The sequence below is a fragment of the Tinamus guttatus genome, unplaced genomic scaffold (genome assembly GCF_059628265.1).
Source record: "Tinamus guttatus ecotype Peru unplaced genomic scaffold, ASM5962826v1 Tinamus_guttatus_pri_ptg000389l, whole genome shotgun sequence".
Lineage (NCBI taxonomy): Eukaryota > Metazoa > Chordata > Aves > Tinamiformes > Tinamidae > Tinamus > Tinamus guttatus.
Genome location: NW_028288923.1, coordinates 6,667,788 through 6,692,991, shown reverse-complemented (window position 1 = coordinate 6,692,991; position 25,204 = coordinate 6,667,788). Strand labels below are relative to the sequence as shown.

Here is a 25,204-nt window from a genome sequence, read left to right as displayed (position 1 = left end):
GAAAAAGATTAAATAGAAACCAAGGATGACTGAGTGCAATAGAAACATGATGCAACAATTTACCCAATAAGAATTTTGCTATGGGGGGGGTAGCTTCAACCTTTGTAAGATAGGTTAGAAAAGTAGATAATGGTGGTCAGTTCTTGGTAGGAATTTTCAAATGGTATTGTGCATGTACAGGAAGCCATAGCTTCTGGTGGAAAGGGAGAAATAATACCAAGAAAATGCTCCAAGGCAAGCTTTTGACATGATCCAAAAATACAGAATATGGGCTGCTCTTGGGTAACCCCTCACCTATTAGGTAACAATTAGAATATTCAATTACGTAGAAAGACTTAAAACTGAGTAAGCCTACGGATTATTTTCAACCAGAGCTATTTTTAACTTTGCTGATAATATTTTTTTTATATATTTATGGTTTTGAATGCTTCTTAAGTTGCTTGCTTGGGAGACCATTTGTAATTCTGTGCATCTGCTAAAATTTGCTGTGGGTGAGCAAATGCATGAAGTTCTTAGATAGAAAAAGAACTGTTAATGTAACACTGTAAAGTTACCCTGATTCTTCCAAGGGTATCAGCAAGTCTCTACTGAAATAGCGATAGAGAAAGTAAGAATATTGCCCTAGACAGCATCTGTCCCGTTTTGTTTTCTCCCTTCAAAATAAAAGCACCTATTTCTCCAAGATGCTCGTTGAAGTTTCCAGTTCCCTTTGTTCCATTATGTTCATCTAATCAATGACTGTGGAAACTTCAACAAAATGTGATATATACCTTAGCTGATAAAGGTTGTCAATCACTGACAGATTATTGTACAAAGAAGCAATATCTTAATATTATCAAAATACTTGAAGATTAAATGCAACATTAGATGACTAATGGAAGTTAAAATCCAGTAATATGAAATGAGCATTTTAATAAGTTTCCTTCAGTGTAGACGTGGTAGCTTATGTTGTTCTACCAGTAATGTAACTAACTGCAGAGTGAACCAAATAATTTCTTTATGTTCTGCTTTGAAAGAATAATATAACTTAACATCAAAATAAAAGGATCCGTAGGAAGTAATTGATCATGATAAACCATCTATTTTTCACTTGAATAATATATAGTAAATAGGGAACGGATATAAAAATAAAAAAAATTTCCACTCTGCTTCATAAAAGGATAAATGGGTATTTAAAATTTAATTCCTATCATATATTGGATGCTACATATATTTTTTGCATGTTTCCATCATATGAGATTTTTATATTAGTAGTGAATTATGACATGGCAGCTATCACTATTCATAAGCAGTTGCATATTTTTATTTGCAAATATAATCTTTTAAAAAATAAGCTTTTGGTATGCATTGTATATGCTGTATTCATGTTTAATATTAATAAAAACAGGCCTTTAAAAATTCTTGTGTTTATTACTAAAGCAATTTATTTCTTTTTACAGTTTTATAATATTATGACTCAGTGATTTGTTTTCTTGTAAACTATAAAGCAGAATAAGATCAATAGCTGAATCTATTCTGCTTTTTTCGGAAAAGCTATAATACTCTTTCCCTACAGGATGCAATTACAAGTGTTAAATATGTCAAATTTTAAGTTATGTAAAAGAAATACTTTATAATGTGGGATATTATATTTGTACTTGATTTATAACCTACTGTCTGTATACAAAGTAGTCTGACATAATTGCTAAATACTTTGGGGGGAACAAAACAACTCAGCATATCACTTTAAATACGAATGCTAATACATCTGTTCAGTGCAAAAAGAAAAGAATTGTTTCTGAAGTAAAATTAGACAATAGAGCCAATTTCATTTTTTATGCATGTGAATGTAGAGTGCTTGAGGTTATTAGTTGAAACTGAGTAACCTTTCCAGGCTTTCATCTCTTTCTTTTCAAATTTGAATATGAAAAGCATATTCAAGTCAAAGACCATCACTTTAATGACATTTGGCAGTCATTTGATTTATTAGATTTTTAGAAAAAAAATTCCTTTAAATATTTCATCATACTATGCTAATCCTAGTAATATTGCCAGCTGAAGCCGTGTACCTGTATTACTGGAGACAGAATGGTATGGAATTTCCTCTGTCATCCTGGTAAAATTTCCATGAATCTACTGAATAATAAAACAGCCTTATTGAAATATTCAGATTTGGGTTTTTAGTTAAAGTGTCTTAGGATACATAATAAAAGGAAATGTCTTTTGAAAGGAGGGTGTAAAATTACTTCATCAAATATTGAAAGGGCTCGACAGCAATGGAAATTGTTCCATATGAAGGATATTTTTACAATAGGCTACACCTGCTTTTCAGTTTGATTAATTATCTAATAAGCTTGGAAAAACATAAGCAAATTCCATAATAAATTAGAATGTTGATTTGCAATTGTAACACTGAATCTAGAAAGCTAATGTTTGAGGTAAATTATTACTTCAAGTGGTTGGATTTTACAATCAGAAATTGTCAAAATATTTCCATATAGAGGAAATAATTTTAATAGATTTCTGAACTATAAAAGAGAAGAAAAGGTTTATGAAAGGTGTATGTACTACAAGAAGCATTGTTTGCTTCTGCAAAGAGTCTAAACTGAATGATCAGTGAGGTACTCCAGTAGCATTCCCTTCCTTGAAGGTGTTGCACAGGAAAATATTTGTGACTTATGTCAAATTTCACGTACCTATATGAGATAAAATTTACTAAAATTGATTTGTAAGCAAAAGGGCATTGCTGCATATTATGCAAATGGTATTTGAATTAAGGATGTTAAGAGATGGCTCTGGAGAAGACAAGTTTGGATATTACTTTTATAATGTTATTCTAATTTTACCTTTTAAGCGTGTATTTCATTTAACTAGAAAAGTTCCAGGTTTGAAATTACGTTTTATACAAGTACAGGATTATTTTATATGCTTAAGTACTCTGCGACTTGATGTTTGTTTAACACTTTGAAGAAATACAAAATATTTTTTAACTGCATTTGCATTTTGTTTTTAAATAGGCAGGTGAAAAAATCCGGATTGAAATTATCTCCCTTTGTTTTACTGACTCACGGATTGCAGTGGATGACACGATACAGCAGCTGTTTGTAGAATGCAGATTATATAATGTCCTCGCAGAGGAGACGCCGGTGTCGCTCCCCAAACCAACAGGTGGTCAGTGGGTTCACTATAATTACAGTAATGGTAAGTGTGATGCACTTCTAATCAGTTTTGTTTTTCTCTTAAACCCTAAATAAAACCTACTTCCTCTGTGTTATGATTAGATTTTTTTTAAGTTCCTGTTGTATTTGCCAGTTTGCCAAGTATTGCTACTTGCTTCACAGTACTACATCTGGAATATTCTGTATGCTTTTATCTAATAGATGAACAGTTGCGAGTAGGTAATATACTTCACAATTAGTGTAAGATAATTTGCAACAGTAGGATTCACAGAGTTATAGTAATAACAGCTGTTAATGCTCTTCTTCGATATTTTTCTGGCTATTTCGTAATATTTCAATTATTAACTTTTGCTGCTAAAGTCTGGTTACATTTAAGATGCAATCTGAGCGTTTCGTGTTGTGTGACACTTGTGCCTGCAACGAGTGAGTCCGTTTGCTGGATACGTGGCACAGCTGCTACCGACAGCCCAATTAAGCCTTCTTTTGATAATCATTTTGTAAAAGCGACTTTTCACAAGTTGAGGATATATCTGCATAACTCTCTAAATAGCTCCTATCTATATTTCTAATCTTAAAAGGAGACTTGACTAAGAATATATTACTTTAACTCATTTATGTCCTCCTGTGCGGAAAATCTCGCTGTCAAGAACTGAATGTCCAAAAGGAGACAGAGGAGTCCTAAAACTTTATTCGAATAAAGGGAGAGTCCACCGGGCATATCCCTGTGGGGTCTCTCAAAATGCTGGGGGACGCAGCCCCCCTTTTATCCTAATTTCCCAACCGAGGGACGCCCTCTCCTTTTCCCCATTGGCCAAGGTACTCAGAAGTTACAGCCTTCCCGGCCCGCCTACACCAAACTCTGGCCTCCCGCCATCTGTTCTCACCTGAGCTCACCAACTCCTTTGTCCCCCTTGCTGAAGAATGTGGGGCAATTGCCGTGTTTCCCTCCTTTGTAAAGGCCCCATCTCCTTGCAGATGGCTCTTTTTGTCCTTCTGGGCTCATGGCTCCACTCAGTCTCCCCTCCCTTTGTCCTGCTCTTCAGCCAAACTGTGGAGAAACCCCCTTATTGATGAATACAGAAACTTGAGCATTCCGCTCACTCCTGATACTCATAAACTGTTGAGTTGCCCCTTAACTGAAGTCTGAAATTCCTTGTGAACGTCACATCAAACATCTTGGCTTTATTGGGGTGTCTTATTCGAGAGAGAATATACTGAGAAAGAATATTTGAAGGGACAGGACACCATGTTTTAAGTTAGCTCCTGTGACTTTGTGAAAGACAGTAATTTGAGGGAAAAAAAAGGGGGGGGAAAAAAAAAACTAGTATCTCTTCAAATGGGGTTTTGTTCACTGAGTCTTACTGCCATTTCAACAAGTGGGATTTCTAGCAGCATATACTAACTGAGACGCCAGATAAATAAGCATTTCTTTTATATATCTGTATATTCAATAGCAATTATTCATCTTGATAACTGCTGAAAACATGTTTTGCACATGTGTATGTTAGACATTTTTTGAAATCAGATTTTTAAAATCTCATTGAAATAACACCGTGAACCCAGAAAAGTAGGTTTTACACATCTCGATTTCTTTGCTTGATTGAATTTTTAGTTGCTTTAGCTAGAATTTGACTAAGGTGTAAGAAGCACTCAGAAAATAAAATAATATATCCTTGTACCTTCTTATCGTTCTGCTGCACATTGAATATGATCCAAGTATAATACTTTTAGGTTTTGACTCTGCAAAACCACATTAACAAAAGGTAACAAAGTTGGGGCAGATGCAGTGAGAACCGAAAAGTGCGAGAGAAGAAGCAGTGATATGTGAAATTCCTGCCTCTAAGGACAGTGATGAAACTTAAGCATATCAAAATGTAATACTCTAAAACTGTATCAGATTAGTACAGATTGGCATTTGTAATACTCCTAGAGATGGCATATGATATCATATTATTTCTGATAGTCAAAACCTGGCTTCATAACTTTGATTTTTTCCATTTACTGTCCAAGCGTGGACTGATTTAAAGTTTAAAATATCCTAATGAATCAGTAGAAAAATGGAGTTTGGTTTCCATTGCCTTAGGATTACATTCCATAGCATATTTCTAATGAAGCTATTTGCAGAGTTTTAGTTTGATAATTGGTCATAAGATTTCTACTTAAGATTAGCTTTGCATATAATGAAAAAATCCTAATCAGTCGCCTGTTGGATAATGTCACTGAAAAAGCTAATAGTAATGAAATCTGTGCCTGTGTTTACTATAGCTTTACCGCCTCTCGTATTCATGCCTAATTACGTCGGAGAACATTGAATATTTGAGGTTAATTGAATATTTTCTTTAATAAAAATGAGATTTGCATGAGGAAAAAGAAATGTACTTTGAGCTTAGAGGGAAACTAATAGACTTCTAGATTTTGCATAAAAATGACATGATGAATCTATAGGTAATATAAAAAAACTTGTAAATAAAACTTTTATTATTTATAATCTGAGCATCATTACTGTTTTGAACATGTCTTAGCGTAGCTATGGGAGCTCCATTCATTTCCTTATTTAAAAAGCAACATAAATTTTTCAATTCTTGTTACATGATATTTGCCTTTACTATTTGAAAGGTAAAATTCCAGGGTAAGTATTCCAGTACAAGTGTGTGGAAAAGCAATATGTAAGATCTGCATTGATCTGGGCATATAAGATTTTGGGAATTTCGCTTTTGACAAGTAGATAAACGATATAGCTTGCCTTGTGTTGTTTAATTATTGCTGTGATTATGGATAGCTACAAGTTTGTTTTCTTTCTCCAAAATTGTGGGATGGAGACTTGAACATGAAGTAGTGCACACTCTGTTGCACTGCATCACAGCCAGGTTCCCTTCACATGCACTGCTTTATCTATTGCTGGCCATAGTGACTGAGAAAAGGAGCTTTGGTGCTCCAGGTGTTGCAAAAGCCAGCAGAATATCCAGGAAACCTCCAAAGCCTTACAGCCCCACAAACCCGCTCTCAAAAGGAGAGCTTCCCAAACACCATGTTTTGTCAATAGACCTCCATTTTACATGATTCTAGATGCAGGATTTATAAATTCAGTAAGTTCCAGTTGGGATGCTTATGGGGAAGGGAAGAATCTGTTGATGTGGCAGCTCCTTTGAAGTTTTCTGGCTGTCCATCTGCCTCCCTGCTGCCTCCCCATCGTTTCCTGTGGTGGCCCCAGGAGCCCTGGACCATGAGAGCAGCACATGTGCAGAGTCATCCACATGCCCACGAGAACAGCAGATGGAAGAAACAACTGCTTTTAACCTAGGAAAGTAACAAGAAGATGATACCTAAGGTAAAACCTCCTTTTCTGCAAGGAGCAAGGTGTTAAGTTCCAGGTTCAGTTGGTTGAAGGATTCAGATACCATTTGTGATTGTTATCTGAAAATAACTTAATAATAATACTGATTCAGAGGTTTGTCTCTCTTTTGTACTCCTGTATTCTTTGGTGGAATTAGTAATTTCTGTTTATACAAGTCAATTTAAATAGCAGAAGTGGCTGTGGAAATACATGACCAAGGGGCCACCAGTGTATAGGAAAATGGAGATGGAAATGGAGAGTGGTAGAGACATTGGAGGCGGGTGAAGCATGTAAATATTAGAGATACTGGAACTTAGAGAAGAGCCTTCTGGCTCCTGCTCCTGCCCTTGAAAACAAATGAAAAATCTCCCAAAAGCTAAAGTGTATGTTTATTTCTCAGAGGATTGTCTTCATTCCAGTTCTGTCTACATTTTTTTCAACTAAATTTTCTCGCTTTACAAAGAAAAAAAAAAAAACCCTAATTTGCATATCCTGGATTTCCTGTAACCTATCAATAGTTAAGTTGTGATACTGGTAGACTGTCTATCTTGTGTAAGAAAGAAGCTGCTTGCTTAAAGCAAGATGCCCAAAACTTGTTACAGAATTTCCTAAAACCCTGTTACTATTTCTGATATTGTTGTTCCAATCCCAGGCTATTTTTCACTGTAGGTCTTATTAATGGTACAAAAAATTAAAAGCTGATTCTGGTGTTTGTACTTGAAATTAGAACAACAAAAGGCTTTGAGTACTCATACACATTCCCCAGGCTGTGGATTTTCTCCAGTCCATTGGTCTAAATGCTCCTCTTATTGAATATTGTGGCAGGAAAGGAGGATTAAATTACTGAGGCTGTCAAAAAGGACAAGCACTCTGCCATACATTATCATTATCACTAGCTTCCTGGGTGGAAGAAAATGCAGTAAATCCCTTCTTATACAAAGCAATAAAGACCACTGACTTTTAAAATGGTGACTGCTATTGCCATTAACAGAAAATGACAACTATATGGCATGCTTAGATGCAGCTTGTATCCCTTTTGACAGCGTGCACATAAACCTGCCAGCGACATGGCATTAGGTCACCTGACCTTTCCAATTCGATTTTAGCATCATTTCTTTTCCTTAGGAAAGATAAGGGAAAGAAATGTCTTTTTTTTAATGCCCTTTTTTTTTTTTTTCTCAACGATTAAAAAACATTTTATAGCTAACTATATTAATTCCAATTTGCTTTGCAGTGATTTATGTGGATAAAGAAAATAATCATGCAAGACGACAATATCTGAAGACAATACTTCAAAAAGCAGATCTAAATGCTGACAGGTAAATATTAGTGCTGAAAAACTCCTCCCTGCTTCATCCTTCCAAAAAAGAGTCTTTCTGAACAGTACTTATAGTTTGCCATTTGACTCATTTTGTTTGGTTGTATTGAGGGTATTTCCCAGAGAAGTTAGTTAACTAACGTGAGCGAGTTTCTTTTCAGCAAGGAATCATATCCACTTTCTGATGTGGTCACTGATGTACATGCCTTCCCTCAGAAGGTTTGTATGACATGGAATATGGCAGCCTCTTTTAATGTTGTTTTATTTTCATGTGTGGTGTTAGTTTGCTTTGTTTTTGTGGGGTGGTTGTTGTTATTACCAACCTTCTTTTGCCAGAGATACTCTATTGTCAACATGCTATCGATAGTTGCTTTTAAAAGTATACTCAAGTAGAGTAATCCATTTGTTGTTTACCGAAACATTTGTTTTCTGAGAAGTGTAAGAGCGTACCTTGGCCCTAGAATTTGCTGAAACCTGCGTATAAAATGATGTAACACCTATTATATTTGTATGAGAGAAAGGATAAATTAATCCTAAATTCATTATAATATATTATTCAAATTCTTTGGTTGGGATTGCATGTGCTTTGAGCAAATGAATATTATTTCTGTTTTCACTTGAAGGTCAAACTTGATAAAAATTTAGCAACTGTAAATTGAAAGGCTCCTGTAATTTGCAGAAGAGTTGAATAGCTGCTGATTGTACTTGAAGTCTAAGACTTCCCAGTCTGTCTGTTAAGTATTTACTTACATAATGATGCACCAGAGAAGAGTGATCCTTCTTCAGGCAATTTCCCTTCTGAAGTTGAGTCCCATGCCTTGGCCAGAGGACAAGTTTTATTGGAATGGAGCAGAGAACACCACAAAATGATTCCTTTCAGGAAAGGAAATGTCATAACAAAATATTCTGAGGTGTGGAAATAGAAAATAGTCTCCATTGAATAAGCAAACAGAAGACTTACTTTATCACATAGATGAGTTAATTGGATAGTATACTCTGCTAAGAATTTTACAATGCTGAGAACAAAATATTCTTTTCATCCCTGAAGGTTAATTCAATGCAAGAAAAGAGCTAGTTTGTAGGCCACGATGACACTAAATGATAATACATCTATATTTACTAAGCCTCATTCTGACATACTCTATAGGAAAGTTCAGATCAAGTAAGAAAGATAAAATAACAGCGAGCCTTTTTTTAACCATAGAAGCATTCCTCTTGTGTTCACCATTATAGTAATGTCTTCCATGTTTCTAGGTAAATATTCTGCATTTATCAGTGTGTGGAGTTTGGTTTCTAAGGAAGTTTGGGTTCTTGTTTAACTAAACAGCAAGATGGGAATTTCATTAGTAGTCCAGTTCCCTGCTTTAGCTCAGCAAAGGGACCACCAAGAAACAAAATTTGTGGAAAAACTCTGCTTATGCACCAAATATTTTCAGCCCTGTGCTTTTTAAACCTAGCCTAGTTATTTCTTTAACACATGTTTTCTATCACAGGCTTTACAAAATAATATCAGAGCTTTTTCAGCTGAAGCAGGAACTGAACTAAACTAATGCTTTAAAGTTCAGGAAACCAAATTATCAAGGATATAAATATCATTGAAAATTGCCTGCACATGCTTTAGCCTGACACTTTAGTGGTGTATGTGCTAGGCTAGATTACGGGAGGAGGGGCAGCATATTATATTTATAAAGCAATGTATTAGGTTTTCAGGTGAACGTTCTCCTCGTCACAATAGATGTTGTTAGAAATGGTCGTCTTAAAGATTGGGTCCGTATTAAAATACCTATAAATAGGTATGCTGCATGCAACTATCCTTTCCAAAAGGAAAGTCAATTTAACAAATGTGTTTTCAAGGAGATAAATAATCACAAGTGCTAAGAGGAGTTATGCACACACTCCTGTCCAACAGCAACAGATACAGGATATTAGTGTAATAAATAAAGTTACTGCTAAGGCCAAGTTCTGGCTGTAGCCTGACTTCATAACTGAAACAGACTAGCTTGGTCCTGAAAATAATAAATTTCACAGCTTCCTAATCTGCTACAGTCTATATTTGCAAATAACTAAGGGTATATATCTACATGGGAAAGTTACGTTACAGCTTTCAAAGCCAACTTTTTTTGTTCCTTCAATTTTACTTCTTGTTATGGAATAATTATATTTTTTGAAGAAATGTTGGTTTTTGTTCCACCTTAGATGAAATTGTTTTATTGACAGAAAATGCAAGGATATGTGATATTCAGCAAATGACATTTTATTAATTATGAATGAAAAAAATATGCCGTTAAATAAAATGATTTTCAGTCTAGAATGTATGAGCATAAGGCAGTTGAGATTTAGGAAGACTATTTAAAACCCTCTTTAGGTTACTAATTGTGGCCTACTACAAAGATGATATTTTTTCTTTTGACAAGCATCTTTGTCTTTACCTGCTTCCTGCTGGACAATGTGTTTCTTCATTAATATATCAGAATTTTTGTCACTTACGGTTTCTTATAACTGCATCATGTGACAGGTAACTTTTGTTTCTTGTTCTCTGTAGTAGGGATAAGTCAGCAAACTTTCTTGTGTGCATATATTATGAAGACATGTTTACTAGTTGTAAAACTTTGCAAACAATTGATTGACGTGCTATAAAATGAATATTTTTATTTTTTTGGCTTAGCCTAAGTTACTACTTATACATTCAAATCCTTAAAGCAGTTGAGGCATCTGTGACGTTCCATTTAACCTGCCATAACTGTGTCATAGGTATTTTTTATTCTTCCTTCTGTTTGTATTCACTTGTTGCCTTTCAGCTTGTGAAGAGGATAGAAATTGGACTCACGCAGAGTAACTTGGCTCACTCTTCATGTCGGGTTGCGCTTGCAGCATGTGCAGGCCTGGCGCTCTTCTGACAAGTGTCAAAAGAGACACATGGCAAAAGTGGAGGAATCCCTTGGTGCAGCAGCCATCCTGCTGGGATGCCGAGACCGAGCAGGTTTTTGCTGGCGCCTTGGTGGCTGCCAGTGACGAGTGCAGCCCTTCTTGCCTGGAGATGATGGGCGCTCCCAAAAGCGGCCGCGTGAAGTCCTTGTTGTGCCACGTCGCACGGCGCGCGCAGCCCTGGTGTCCGCGGACCAATGTGTGCACCACAAAGGGCTCAGGGAACACCCGAGCTTTGCTCTGTGCTGCTTAGAAACACTTCACCTCTGGGAGAAAGAGTTAGACATCAAATTTGCTATTCACATCTTCTCTCAGGCACTCCAAATACCCTGCTAGTGATAACACCTAGTATTGTTATCATAATAATGATAAACATTTGTTTCAGTTATTTTTGGCTGCATTATAATGCGTATTTTAAGCTTAAAGCAACTACTATTTTTGATTCCTTTTGGCCCTCTGTTAGCAGGCAAGTTTTATTCCAGTGTGTTTCTTAAAGTGACTAGCCAGTATCATCCCTCCTAGTACTTTTAACGAGGTGTCAAGATTTCTGCTGGTTCTGTTAGCAGGCAAGAATCCCTACAAGGAAGTGAGTACTGATACCTGTTGTTACTGTGTTACAGAAACAAAATGTGGAAATGAGCTGGAGAGAAAGGTTAGATTCTTAGAAAGAATTACTGGAGAAAAACAGCCTTTATTTGTTTAAAAAAGTTCTTGGTGTGATTTCTCTATTCCAATGAAAGTTCCTTACCCCGATAAGGCAGTGCTAGCATAGATGGGATATTTGTTCATTTTATGCTAGAGCAGATTGAGGAGGCTGTTCATGTGTGGGAGTATGTTCCAAGGCTACATATGCTGTTTATTTTTTTGGCCAGTTTAAGCTGAAAAGAAAACTCTTGCAATTTATGGAGGGGGAAGGAGAGAAAAAAGAGTTTTTCTTTTTTTTAAATTGTCTAAATTTAAGACAAGTCATTTGGAATATATTTGAAAAATCTAAAGATCCCAGTGATTGCGGCAGTCTGTTGGTTGCAGTATTTGCACAGGCTCAAGAGTTCAGATCCCTCCTTCCTGAGGAGCCACAAGGATTTCATCCCGGCCGATGACCTGTGAGGGTGCTGGAGCCATAGGGTGTGCGAGATGGTTCTTGTGATGCGTTTGGCTGAAGCTGTTTGGTTTTGTATAATACTTGCATATTATTTGGACCAGTATTTCTAACTCTGACCATTAGGTACTGTCCCAGATGTTACTAGGCTTAGTTTTAGTTTCTACTTCAGTGAAAATTTTAGGATTTGGTAGCTGTAAATGAGAAAAATCAATTGAACAGTAATCCCATCCTCTCCTACCTGCATTTCAACTGCTTTCTCCTACGAGTTCAGTTGACCATTGAATTATAACAACTCCCAATAATCATTATTTTTGTCCATTATTTTAAAAACATTTTGAATATGAGATACTCTAAATATATTGCAGTTGTTAATATGTTTAAAGGCTTTAAAAATTATTTGGTTATGTATTATCTAAGGTATCCTTTCTTGTAGACTTGGATTTTGTGCAGTTCGGTTGATACTCATTTGGTATCGTGCTTTTTGAAAAATCTTCAGGCTGTAAAGCTTACAAGCATTCGGGATTTCAACACTATCACCAGGACACATCCAAAAAGTAGTTAACTCTGAATTCCTGTCATCTTGTCAGTCTCAACATTTTTTGGCCTCAACACAAGCCACTAACTCAAGTCAGCTCCACCAGAATACTGCCATTAGATGTTTAAAAGAAAAGCTATGTACAGATGCAGTGAGTGTAGTTTAAGTTCACAGGAGAAATGCAAATATTCTTGTTTAGTTGTTGGGCTTAGACATTTGGGATGGACAAACAGGCTGAGTTTAAGTGTGCATGGTAAATAGTCATAGGGCTTCGTATTCAGACTACATTCATAGGTAGTTTTTTACATGTACAAGAGGAGCAGAATAATGAAGATAACATTTGAGCTATACTAGTCAGGAGGAATAAGTGCAGTGTGTTTTAAATTACTGTGTAAAATCCAGCTTTAAATAGTAAGTGCATAATACAGCATTAGAAAGATACTATTTTGAGAGAACTGCCTTCAGGTGGTTCTTTTTGTTGAAAGTTTTCTTGGCCTAAAATATGCTCTCAAGCTTCTAAATGAGGTGTGAAAATTCCCAAATAACTTTCAGCCAAATGTTTTGCACTTGCTGTTTGGAAATACTTGTTTCATGCTAGTATTGCTGATAACAGGCAGGTATTTGATATGGTTTCTCTTTCTTAAATATGTTTCTCATGTCTCCTGAACCACGCAATGTAAAGGCAAGAAAATGCATAGCTAGATTTTAAGGCAAAATCTTTATTATCAAGTAGTGCAGACCAGTAGGAGAGGATCTCTAGAGTAAAACAGACTTCAGGATACTTCTAGGTGGTCCCATAGACTGAAAATCTCTGTTCACAGTGGAGTGCATTAGGGATAGTACTCCCGGAGCAAACCTTCAGTTTTGTTTTAGCCCAATTGAAAAGTAATCCAATTGATTGCTCCAAGAACACTATGCAAACCAAGGCTCAGCAGCTGCGGCAGCTCAACAGATTGGCTTCGTACACATGCTCCAGATCCAAGCTGAAACAGTAGGGCAGATGAAGCAGTAAAACTTCTTTGTGAGTTTATATCGTACCAGAAGGTTTTAACTGCAAAACGTAGATCACAATCAGTGTCAGACTAAATATTACTGCTCTTGAATTCTTCTTGTTTGTCAGAGGTGCTCTTATGGTCACGCAAATTAATCTATATAGTATGGTATGATGCTAAACATCATAAAGAGATCTGGTTTAAGCTTAACTGGCAGTATAGAGCTTGTTTTGCTTTTTGGCTTTTATGTGATTTTGACTTTCCACCCATAATGAAGGTAAAAATATCTTTTTTTTTTTTTTTTTTTTTTTTTTTTTTTTTAATGCTTAGCCTACGGTTTACGGTGGTTAGTGACCCCCCAGAAGATGAACAGGAACTTGAGTGTGAAGATATTGGTTTTGCTTATGTCAGTTTGAGAGAGATACTTCAGAAAGAGAGAGATATAATTGAACAAGATATCGATGGTAAGTTTTAGAAGTTAGTTTCTTGTAACCTTTTGTAATCTAAAAACCATTAGTCATATTTCTACTTCCATCTGCAAGCTTCAGTGATCGTGTGATAGTCTGTTTGAAGAAAAAATACTTGAGTGTTAATTCATGACTTCTACATTTGTTCACAAAAATCTTTGTAAACTGTGTAACTTTTTACTGCTTAAAATTCCTCTGTTTGATTTGAAACAAAAACAAAAACCAGTATTCTCAGGTTTTGTTTATTTGTTTTGAGCAATCAGTTTTAAAACCTAAGATTGTTTAGGATGCATCAACTATGATTCTCTATTTTGTACAACATAATTCATGCGAGTAAGAGCATCAGTGCTAGTATCAATGCAGTTGGTGGATTTATCAGCGCAGTGTAGTGTTAACAAAAGAGCATTTTTCCCTCGTGTGTTCCTCTGCATTCTTTCTCCACAAAAATTGAAGTAGAAGCTGGGAGTGTATCTGTTAGGGATGGCGTAGTAACTCTCTCGGTACGAAGGTAAATGAGCCAGCCTGATGGCTAGAAGCAGCAGAGTCGTGTTTGCAACATAGTCTTCATAATCGCAAGACTTTTAGCCAGTGTGGTAGAGTGGCAAGTTAATGCGACTTTGCTGCTGCTGTGTCCGATTACTGTATGTGATGGAGAGCGCAGTAGGGAAATAAGTGAGCTTTCTTATGCATTTCCCTTATCATGCATGATTTGCATCCATGCTGTAGCTAAAATATTGAAAATGTGTGTCAAGGTTTGAGGAACATGATAAGGAAAATTGTAAGAAGAATCAAATTTCCGTACTCTGGAAAAATAAAACCCCTACTTGATGCAGTTCTACGGCTGAACCACTTAATCTTTTCTCTACCAATAATTTCTCTGGCAATACTTCTCTCTGAGTAGTTACATGAAAGCACCTACTGAAAGCTCATCTCCTCCAAACAAGTATTTCATAGTCTCTCACCGGAAAATTGTTTTTGTTCTGGATTTTATGGCTCTTTTTCTCATAACTTCCACTTGATGAGGCTAATAAGTCTGATTTTTTACACTGCTGCAAGTCGCTTTCCACAAAATTTTTAAAACCCTGAGATGATTATTTTGGCAGGAATGACTGTCTTGTTTAGTAGTGTCTGTTCTGTCAAAAGGAAATCCTTATTATGCAATGTTGACTATTTGTCGCTGTTCTGGAGAAGCATTTCTTCACCTTATCCTAAGGCATATGAACTAATCATTACTATCTCTATGTAGATTATATCTATGAGAGGGATATTACCTTTCTTATTACTATACCCATTTCCCCTGCTCCTCATAGAGAGTCATTCTGTTCCTCAGAAAGAAGCAGCTAAAGCTGACAAAGTTGTGCTGAGACTGTTTTTATTCAAACAAATTCCTGTTAAAGTTAAGCAGCCATATTGCTTTTTAAATAGGACTGAGAAGGAGCCTCTTTTTTCACTGTTGGCAAGATATTTTTCATCATAGCAGGTAAAGCATGGAATTAAAATAGCTGTGCACTGCACCAAATGGAACAACAATTTGCCATTGAAATACTAATACCTGTTTTGACTGATTGGGCCCAGGCTCTCACACAATGCAGAAAAATAGGTTCATTGGTATCTTTTTTTTTTTACTTCAAAGAATTAATAAGCATGCATATATATCTTTAATGGAGCTTGGATTCTGAAGTCTCAGCAGTTGTATGGATTTATTATGAAAAATGAGCAATGAATTAGCAAACTGTCATACACACAGTTCTCTTCATTTCCAAGTTAATTCCAGCACAAATACTTCCTTTTGTGTGCTTTCTGCTTCTTGGAGTGCTCTGTTTCCAGCAGGCTGAGCACCAGCTTCTTGCCATAAGGAATTAACCCTTTCTCCTAACCTTACAGATCTGAGTGCTCGAACTCAAAGCTGTTTTTTTTTTTTTTTTTTTTTTTTTTAAGCATATATAGGTTGCCTTTAAATCTGCAAAAATGCTAAACAAAATTAGCAGAAAAAAAATACGAATGGAACTCCTAATACCATTTTCTGATGTTTCCTTTCTAGTTTTCGATTCCCAAGATGAGAGTGCAGTAATTGGGAAGCTCAGAGTAACAGTGGAGGCCCTGCGCGCGCTGCGCTCGGTCTGCGAGGAGCGCGGAGACGACCGGGAGGCATGAAAGGGAAGTTTGCCTGCAGAAGCCCCTTCTCCCAGTGTAAATACACGCTTGATAGCTCTTCCAAGATGAGATCTTTGTGATTCTTGCAGTTTATTTAATGTATAATTGATTGGAAAAGGACGCTTGATTTGCAGTTGTAAAGTTTTGTATACTTTTCAGTCTGTTTGTTTTTATATCTCCCCCCTAAGGCTAAGAATCTCTCCACAATGGACAGCATCTTGTAAATAATTAATACCTACATGATTGAATGATGTGCTTTATTTGCATTTTCAACATTTTTACTACATAAAACAGTAATAAAAATGCAAGTCAAATTTTTAATTTTTAATAAAAAAAACCATAAGCCTTAGAAAACTGATTAAAAATACTTTTATGTTATCCCTAATCACCCCGCTAAATGGAATGCCTGTGATTAGCCTCATTAAGAATTTTATACTGTGAAGATTTTATTAAAAGCAATATATGAAAATTACTTGGATTAATGTGTTAATCTGCCTCTTTAAAATGCTAATATCCATTTTATGCACATTAAATCTCAGTATGTGTTTTCTTTGATGCATGCAGTTCCTATCAATTAAATATAAAGAATGAGGCTAGTTGCAGGACTTATTAAATTACTGCAACCTTTTTTTAAATAACTTTTGCCCTTCTCCAAACATTATAATCAGCTGTTTATGATTATGATGATTTGAAGTAGGGGGAGGGCAGGCACAATCATTTTTCTGTACTGTAAAAGATTTACTTTCAGCCAACATCTGTCAAAGCACAGAAACAAGCTATAAAATATCAGATTTTGCTTCACCTAGTTTAGTTGTAGGGACAGGCAACTGTGTTTTCATTTGGCTTTTTGTCACTTTTATAACTTACATCAGACATATACAATGATTTGTTGTATCTGAATAACTAGTGTCTAGAAAGCAGCTTGGAAAGTTAATTTTCTAGCATTTAACCAATCTCAATGAAGGATTTAATTGATATTTTTAATGGAGCTGTGAATCAATGCCACAAAAGGATTGTCTCTTGGGAACGAGGGTATAATACATTTCATTTTTTAATTTACTTTTTTATTTGTCATTTTCTTCAAAGGATTTTATAGACTGTGGATTCTCACTGTTTGCAAACAGGCTATGTTTCTTCATAAGCATATGTAAAGTATTCGGAGAGATAAGTAATTTATTAAAATCTACCTAATTTGCCGTGATATATTAAATCTCTGCTTCAGTGATCACAGACCATTTCATTTAGAGAATTAGGCATTCCCTCTTTGTGTGATTAAAGCTCTGGAAAATGAGTTCTTTGCTCCTATTTGTGAACATTCAAAGCCTGCTAATGGCAAGAAGATGGAATAGATTATGAGACAATTCATTACAGTTCAACAGAAAAAAAAAAAAAAAAGCAGTTATAATGCAGAAATGCAAGTATGAATATCTGCATATAGTTTGAACCATCTGTGCTCTAATGGCTTCAATAATGGCTCTTCGTCTTCAGTAGGCTTTGAAATGACATCCATACAATATTAATTTGTTGATGTACATTATGAGGCCAATGGAATGAATATATTCTGACCACAGAAATCTCTGAATTCCACCATGAACTGACGGTTGACTCCATTTTAGGGCCTACCATCTTCAGGAGTAGTACTTCTCATCCAGATATTGCTAATCCTCACAGCATTTCATTCCTTGGGATCTTTCAGGAGACCACAGGCAGCTGCATTCCTAAACCCCTCCATTCTTAAGTTAATGGCCATATGTTTGTTGTCATTTCGGCTGGCTCTTGGTTCATCGTTTTGGCCCCTACTTCTAGCTTTTTTTGGCTCTGTGCACCTATATTGTCATTAAGACTGTTATTATACATTACAATAATTTGAAACAGCTAGATTCAACACTGAGATTAACTGAGTGGCTTTTTAGAAATTTAGTTGCGGTATTCTAGCAGGAGGTTCACATTATTCTTCTAATACTCTGCAAACCAAACTAAATATCCTGCATAAAAACAGAGAAGTGAATTGTTCTCATTTTTTTTTCTTTTTTTTTGGAGGGGCTTACTGTATACTGAATTGCAGGAGAACTGTGCAACTGGTGCTTGTTTTCTTGTGAAATAAACCATGTGGTAAAATTAGAAAATCAGTGATGTTCATCTCACTGAAACATTTACAGTAACACTCGTAGCACTTAATCTTCGCCATCTGAAACTGAAAACTTAAAAACCAAGTATTCGTATACTCATTAAACACAGACCTCTTTGGTAAGTTACTGCAAAATATTCCAGTTGACATTTGGTTACATCGTGTTAACTGTTCTCAGTGACTCCAACATTAACATGTATAATTTGCCTCAGGTTTCTAAATGCATTTTTTTCTAAGGCTCTCTATTTTCCAGATTTCGACTTAAAAATAAATCTTGTTTTCTCTTCATGTTTATTACTAAGATAGATAAAATATTCAGTGACGACTTTTTAGCAGATAGATTGTATTATTGTGCACAACATAAACATATGTATAGGCTAGAAAGTTTTGTTCTTGTATTAAGTAGTCTGTATTCTCAACATACTCTTAAATGCTGTGGCTGAATTCTGCACTGTGCAAGGAAAGTAGGAAATGTAATGCTGGCACAATTTTGTCCAACTTGAGCTGTGAATAGCTTGAAGAAAATGTCCATTTTTAGTGTCAAGCTTGAGGCACAAAGTGTCACTTTTTTTTTTGGTCTATATGTTAGTAAATACGTTCCTTTTTGCATTAAAAAAAAACAAAGCAACAGAAGTCTTGTTAATGCTGATGCTACCTCTTTTTTTTAAATATGACTTAGTTAAAATATATTAACTAATAGTCAATATTTCAATACTTTAGCACCTTTTGTGCTATTAATGAAATTTTTCTAAGGTGCAACCTGTATGTGATATGAAACTTATATATCCTAGGTAAAATGAATTAGGGCATGTTTGGGGGATCAGCTGATGTATTCGCTATTTATTTTCTTGTCATTTATGTTGTTCCCCGTTAATTGTTACAGCTTAGAGCTTTGCTGAAATACTTTCTTAAGCAACAGAATAGCTCCAAGTGTCCTAGGTATGTTAATCAGGAAGTAAATGTAAGATTATCTCAAAATTCTTTTTTATTGTCGGTACTTTTAACCTGTTATAATCTGTAATCTAGGGATGGAAATCCTAAGAATAAATGAATCAAGAATAAATGCAGCATTTATGCGAACCTGATTAATTTTGCTGAACAGTAAGTCTATCTTATTATATGCTTATATATCTTAATATTTAATGTTTTAAGATGCTTTTTATTACTTCAAATCATAACAACACTTTATCATAGTCAAAGAGGTCACAAAAGATATCACAATCCATTGCTGTTAAATTTTAATTATTTTGTATTAGAATGAAAAATCAATCTGAGTATTATTTTATACTTATGCTACTGCATTTTATTGCATGTTTCAGGATTAAAAAAAATTGAGAATAAAAAATTGGGGTATAGTTCTCTGAATGGTACCAACATGATGTTGTTTTGTTCTATTAGTACTTAATTTATTTCAGCCATCTAACATTTTTGTACAGAAATACAAATGCCTATAGACATTTGGTGTTGATTTCAGTACCTATTGCTCTGCAGTATGCCGTCAGATTTCCGTCCACACTTTTGTGAAGCAACTGACAAAAGGCAGTCATGGTTAACCATATGGTTTGTTCAGATGATTTTTTTGAGTGTTCTAGTAGTAATAATTTTTCCAGTTCTTCCTGATTTTTTTTCTTTTATTTTTCACTTTAGGTTATTTAAAAAAAAAAAAAAATCAGATTAATCAAAACCAGTCTCACGTTCAACTCATAATCTTCATGCCCTTCATTAACCCGTGAATTTTCAACTTGTCAAGAAATGTGTTCCTTGAGCTGTGAGAAACAGGAGTATAAATGTGCAACCTCTGCCCAAACCCATCTCCCTCTAACAAAATACATATTACACATATTACTTTAGTAATCCAACATCAATAGCTGCAGCAATGCAAGACAGGTCTTGCACGTGATCTAACAATGAACTGTTTAACATTTTTGTGGATTTGGAAAATAGTCTATTTTCTATTTAGACAAACTGGCATTCTTGTTGAATGCAAAATGACTTCCTTATGTGCTAAAGATGTAAAAGTGAACTTTCTTTGAAAAACTACTGGAAAAATGTGGTCCTTCTAATACAAGAAAAAAAATGAAGTGAAAATTCTTTTGCATGAGATTACATTTTTGCCTTCTGATTACATGATCCTAAGTATAAATAGGCTGACATAGGTGGCAGCCCTTGGCCTCAGTGATAAAGGATAACTTCAAATAGGTTACTGCATATAATGCAAGTCTCCCAAAGCAATTCACCACCCATCATCCCACCTCAAACACACAGTTGTAGGTGAATGGTAAATAAAACACAGCAAACCTAAGAAGAAATCGTACAGAATACCTTTCTCCATTTAAAAAACATTTCTTAACCTTCTTTCCTTTTGTTACAGTCAAATATAGTGGCATACCAAAACCAAATCCATTCGGAAATTCCTTGTGGTAGGTTGCTGATGTCAGTTGTGTAATTTATAAGAAATGAACAAAAAGACAACAATATATAAAGCCATATCAATCATGTCTGTGTATCAGCATATAGTAAACATTGCCTGAGCAGGAATATTCAAACTCTTTTGTGGTCTAGCTATATTTAAGTTAAACAATTTACCGTAATAAACTATTTATTTTCAATTAGAGATTAGAGTTTACGCTTATCTGCACAAAGCTTTTGGTGACTTAGTTTTCTACAGAAGCAGAAGAGTAGTGAGGGGTTATGTTTGCCCTCCCTACCTCAGACTGGGAGGATGGGGCCTCCCCTTGTGCAGCTCTTGTCAGATCCTCCAGCATCACTCTTGCTGAGGAAGGAAAACAGTGAATTCTGTAATTTTAAACCTGTTAATAATATTTTTCTCTGAGCGGACGTATGTAGGAGAGCACAGAAGTTGCCTGCTGTGAATTTTGTAGGGTGTTAGATTTGCTGTTCCTGCATTTGCATTGCTTTCTGGGGAGAGTCTCATTACGACAGGTAAGTGGAAGACATTCGGTAGAAAAGTGAACTTTCTTCTTAAAATCAGCTAATAGAAGGGCTTTGCAAAAAATGAAAAAAAGGTAAAAGTTCTTGGATTCTATAAATCAAAATTTTTTTTTTGTTTGACCATAACCTATCTGACCCATAACCTTAACCATGGATGACTGCAAATTCTGTTAAACTATTGTCTTGATTGTGTGCGCCTTTTTTCAGGAATGAAAATAACCTCTTTGCAGGAACAAATAGAAAGGACAATGAAATCGCTATATGTTGTGGAAACAGAAGAAGCTACTGCTGCAGGCAATGAGTTCTATGCTGCCTTTCATGGCTGGTTAGCTTGTGTGACAGTTGTGCTCTCCAAATGCATCCTCAGGTATTGGGGATTCTTTGGCAGCTTATATCAAGAGACACAGAAAAGACTAGAGAACAGACAGCAAATAGATCAAGCTATCTGGAATATGCAGTTAATAGGTAAGAGGACAACAGCTTCAGGTATTTCCATATTGTAGCTATGGATATAGTCTGGTATGATTTTATTTTCTGTGGCATCCTTGAAATACTTGCATTTGGGATATTTGTGAAGGAGGCTTTTCTCAACTGAGTGATGAATTGGGCGTTTTGTAGCAGCTTCCTTTTTATCACATGTACCTTCCATATGGTGAAACAAGGCTTTACAATTATTGAGAGAAGAGACACCTATTTGGTAGTGTTGTGTTTAGCCTAATTGCACATATCAGTGCAGTTGTCCTTCATATCCCTCCAGTTTTGGCTTGGAGCTGGAGCTTTTCTCCTCTCCGTGCAAGGAAAAGCTGCATCATTTGGAGCTGCCTCGATGAGGCGCAGGCTCGTGCCTGCTGCTGGGAGACCGCTGTGTGGTCCCATCCAGAGGGCCTCAGCCTGCTCCTGCCAACCCAGATGGCTAAAGAAGGTCTGGGCAGCACCTGTGAGATGACTGAAGGAGGAGTCCACTTAGATAGGTCAAGTGGATGCAGGGGATGTGGTCATTTTGAACACCTGCAGTAACAAGAGTTTGGACTGCTGCTTGGGATCGCTGCCTGTAGAATGGGCGCTGGGGACTGAGGTGGGCCTGAGGCAAGAGAAGTGGTGCTGAAGGAGAGGCAACAGCAGGAAGGAACAAAGAAGCAGAAGCAAGACATGGCAAGAGAATCCTGTGTCACAGAAGAAGCAAGTTTTCAAAATGAGCTTCACTGCCAGGTATAGGTTGGCCTGGATCACAGTGGGAGAGAGGAGAAAACTGAACTTCATGGCCTGTGCAGGGTCCTCTTGTTCAGCCTATTGTTCTCCATGTCCATCCTTACAGAAATCAAGACTGGGCACAAGCAATGAGGCATGTGAACTGGAGGTTGGATCCCAGTGTGCCAACTCATGAGAGGACACTCAAGAGAGAAAACCACTGGGAGAAAAGGGAGTAGAAGTCAACTGTTTAGTTTCACCTGGGGTTCAGTCTTGTCAAAACATGGTAAAACAGCGTAAGTCTTCTCAGCAATGGGTGAAATAAGGGGGAGGGGGAAAAAAAATGCTGAAACAGTAATTTGTAGGTCACCAAGAAGGATAGAAAATCAGAGAGTAATTTTTTGTGGTACCTTATTATCTGTTACTAATGTTTGACAAAGTCAGGGCAGAAAGACACAAAGTGATCAAGATAGACATTCCTTTCTAGATGTTTGGCTTGCTTCGCTACTGTATTTTTTATGATTAGTTTGGTTACTAAAGCAGTACTGTTGATACCAGTCACACACATGCTTTCTGCGTAGTAACATGAAAATGCAAGTTCATTTCAGGAACTGCTGGAGGGTGGATGTTTTTCACGTCGTGTAATCCTTGTTTATGTTATGCTCTGTGTGTTAAGAAGAAAAAACACTTCAAGTGCACTAACTGAAACAGGAGTTTTGTATTTTAAGGTTTAGCAAAATAACTGTTAGCTACATCACTGTACTTAAAGATTCTTTTGGCTTAAAGCTAGAAGACTCATTCATCATCACTTAGTCTAATGTCTTGACAAAGACTGAAAGTCTGTGGTATTTGTAGCTCCACCTGAATTATTCGAGGATCTCAGGACACTTATGAAGTAGTTTTTGACTTTGTAGTTGGTCATCCAGTGTATTTAACTCCCAAGTTTGAAGCTTAAATGGAGCATAAAGTTTTGTATGATTTGATTCCCAGCAACAACCTTCACTTGAAACCATGAATTGGTCCAGATTTGCTTAAATCTCACCCTAGGCTTTACCACTTCATCCTGTGAACCTTTTAGCAAGACTAGGCCTTGTTTTGTGGTTTCATTACAAGTGTTTGTGTTGACTGGGCTGGGTTTGGTGTGAAAACACTTCCTGTGCTACCTCTTTTTCCTTGCTTTCAATCATTATCAATTATCACTCTCATAATTTAAAAAATGAGTCATAAAAGTTTAAGGGAAATCAATTTCATAAATTCGATGAGTTATATGCTTTTTTAATTCACAAATCATAGTTATATGACAGTTCAGCTTGCCTGGGGGGAAAAGGCCTACTTGGATTATTGTTGTCCTTTGAGGCCATGCTTGTGTTTTAGCATTTGCTATCCAGGGTAAGTAGTGACAAAACTTTCATTGACAAAGTGATTCATCTACATCAAACTGTTCTTAATATGGATTTATGGATAAGGCTAGTCTGATTTTGCATGTTAATGTCAGTAGTGAATATTTTGCTATTGATAATAACTTTTTACATTAGTCCCTGCTTTGTTTTTTAAGGTCTTGGATTATTGTTTCTATAAATCATGTATTCAAGGAAGAATCATTTATCAAAATAATCTTTTTGAGAATGGTTTCTCACAAATCTTATGAGAGTGAACTAGAGGAATGTAATTGTTCTCCTCTTTTATTTCTCAACAGATTTTAGATTGAAGTTTCTTAATTTATTTTACACCATTTTTCTAATATATAAATTAGATGTTTCCTTTGCATACTGCCTGGAGAACAAAACAGGAGTTTAAACATGAAAACTTGCATTTTACAGAATTATTACAGACCACACAATAAACTTAGATAAATATTAAAAATACCCATTTCAATATATTTGTCATAACATGCCATATCAAAATGCATCAAGCAAAACTTGCGGGCGAAAGTTGCCCCCTACTGTCTGATACAATGTTTACATACAGGATAGTAATTCACAATAAAATTTGAGATTAATTTATTCCTACTGGTTCTGTAAGTAAAGCACTTGAGCTCCAGATTTAAAATTTTCATTTGTAAGTCTAGTAGATAGAAGAGACTTGAGGAAAATGAGCTGAAGCTAGCCCAAATGCTTTGGAAATATTGATCTGTTTTTCATTATGTGTAAAAGTCAGAGCTAAAGCATTTAATTTTGATAGAATCTGTATACATGATGGTTGTCATGAACCTTAAAAAAAATTATTTTAAATATTCACTTTCAGTGTCCAGTTAGCAGCTGCAGACTGCTCCATTCCAACATCTCATTTTGTTTATATGATAACTATAGAGTACCCTACTATGAGATATCAACCTGATAGGTCAATTTGAGACTCTCGTTTGGTGAAATCAGACATTAAGAAACAAGCAGATGTACAAGTATTCAAGCTCTTAAAATACTCCTTTTTTCAGGATCCTGTTAATTAACTTTTTGTTTGTCCTTTGAACAGTATCAGTTCAGCTTTACTACCTGTAGATGCTTGATGAGAATTTGTCAGCATTGCAAGTTAGTTATCAGTTTTAAACCATTATATGCAAAAGTGCTCTAAAGACGGAGGAGAAATTGTCACAACTGGCAAACCTCTGAGAAGTTTACGAAGCACTGGCCTAGTCACCCTGTATGTGTTGCTGTTTGTGCAGCACAATTCCTACTTTAAACAGCTAGAGTGTAACAAAATAATTGGCAGTATTTCCTTTCAAATATGTCTGCCAGAGCCATTTGCATATAAGGGTCTTAAATTATTCAGTAGTAAAGGCCAAACGTAACATTCTAACAGCTGCCTACTTAGTTCAGACTGTTGGTATTAGTAACATTAAAATACCAGTTTTGTTGGGTATTTTCAGGAAATAACAGTATTCTCATTCTTTGATTTATAGTTTCCGAGAAGGTATCCTTAAAGCATTTTTCCAAGCTGAGTAGCACCTACAGATT

General features: G+C 35.9%; 1 protein-coding gene across 1 annotated transcript in view; it reads left to right on the top strand.

The window, feature by feature from the left end:
• The window catches only part of RPGRIP1L (RPGRIP1 like), a 58,187-nt gene extending 40,911 nt beyond the window's left edge, over positions 1 to 17,276 (top strand). The window contains exons 23-26 of the mRNA XM_088530887.1: positions 2,997 to 3,180; positions 7,727 to 7,811; positions 13,695 to 13,828; positions 15,873 to 17,276. Of these exons, the coding sequence (XP_088387013.1) occupies positions 2,997 to 3,180; positions 7,727 to 7,811; positions 13,695 to 13,828; positions 15,873 to 15,985 (516 nt within the window). The 3' untranslated portion in view covers positions 15,986 to 17,276. The remainder of the gene's footprint in view (positions 1 to 2,996; positions 3,181 to 7,726; positions 7,812 to 13,694; positions 13,829 to 15,872) is intronic.
• Positions 17,277 to 25,204: the final 7,928 nt, after the last annotated feature.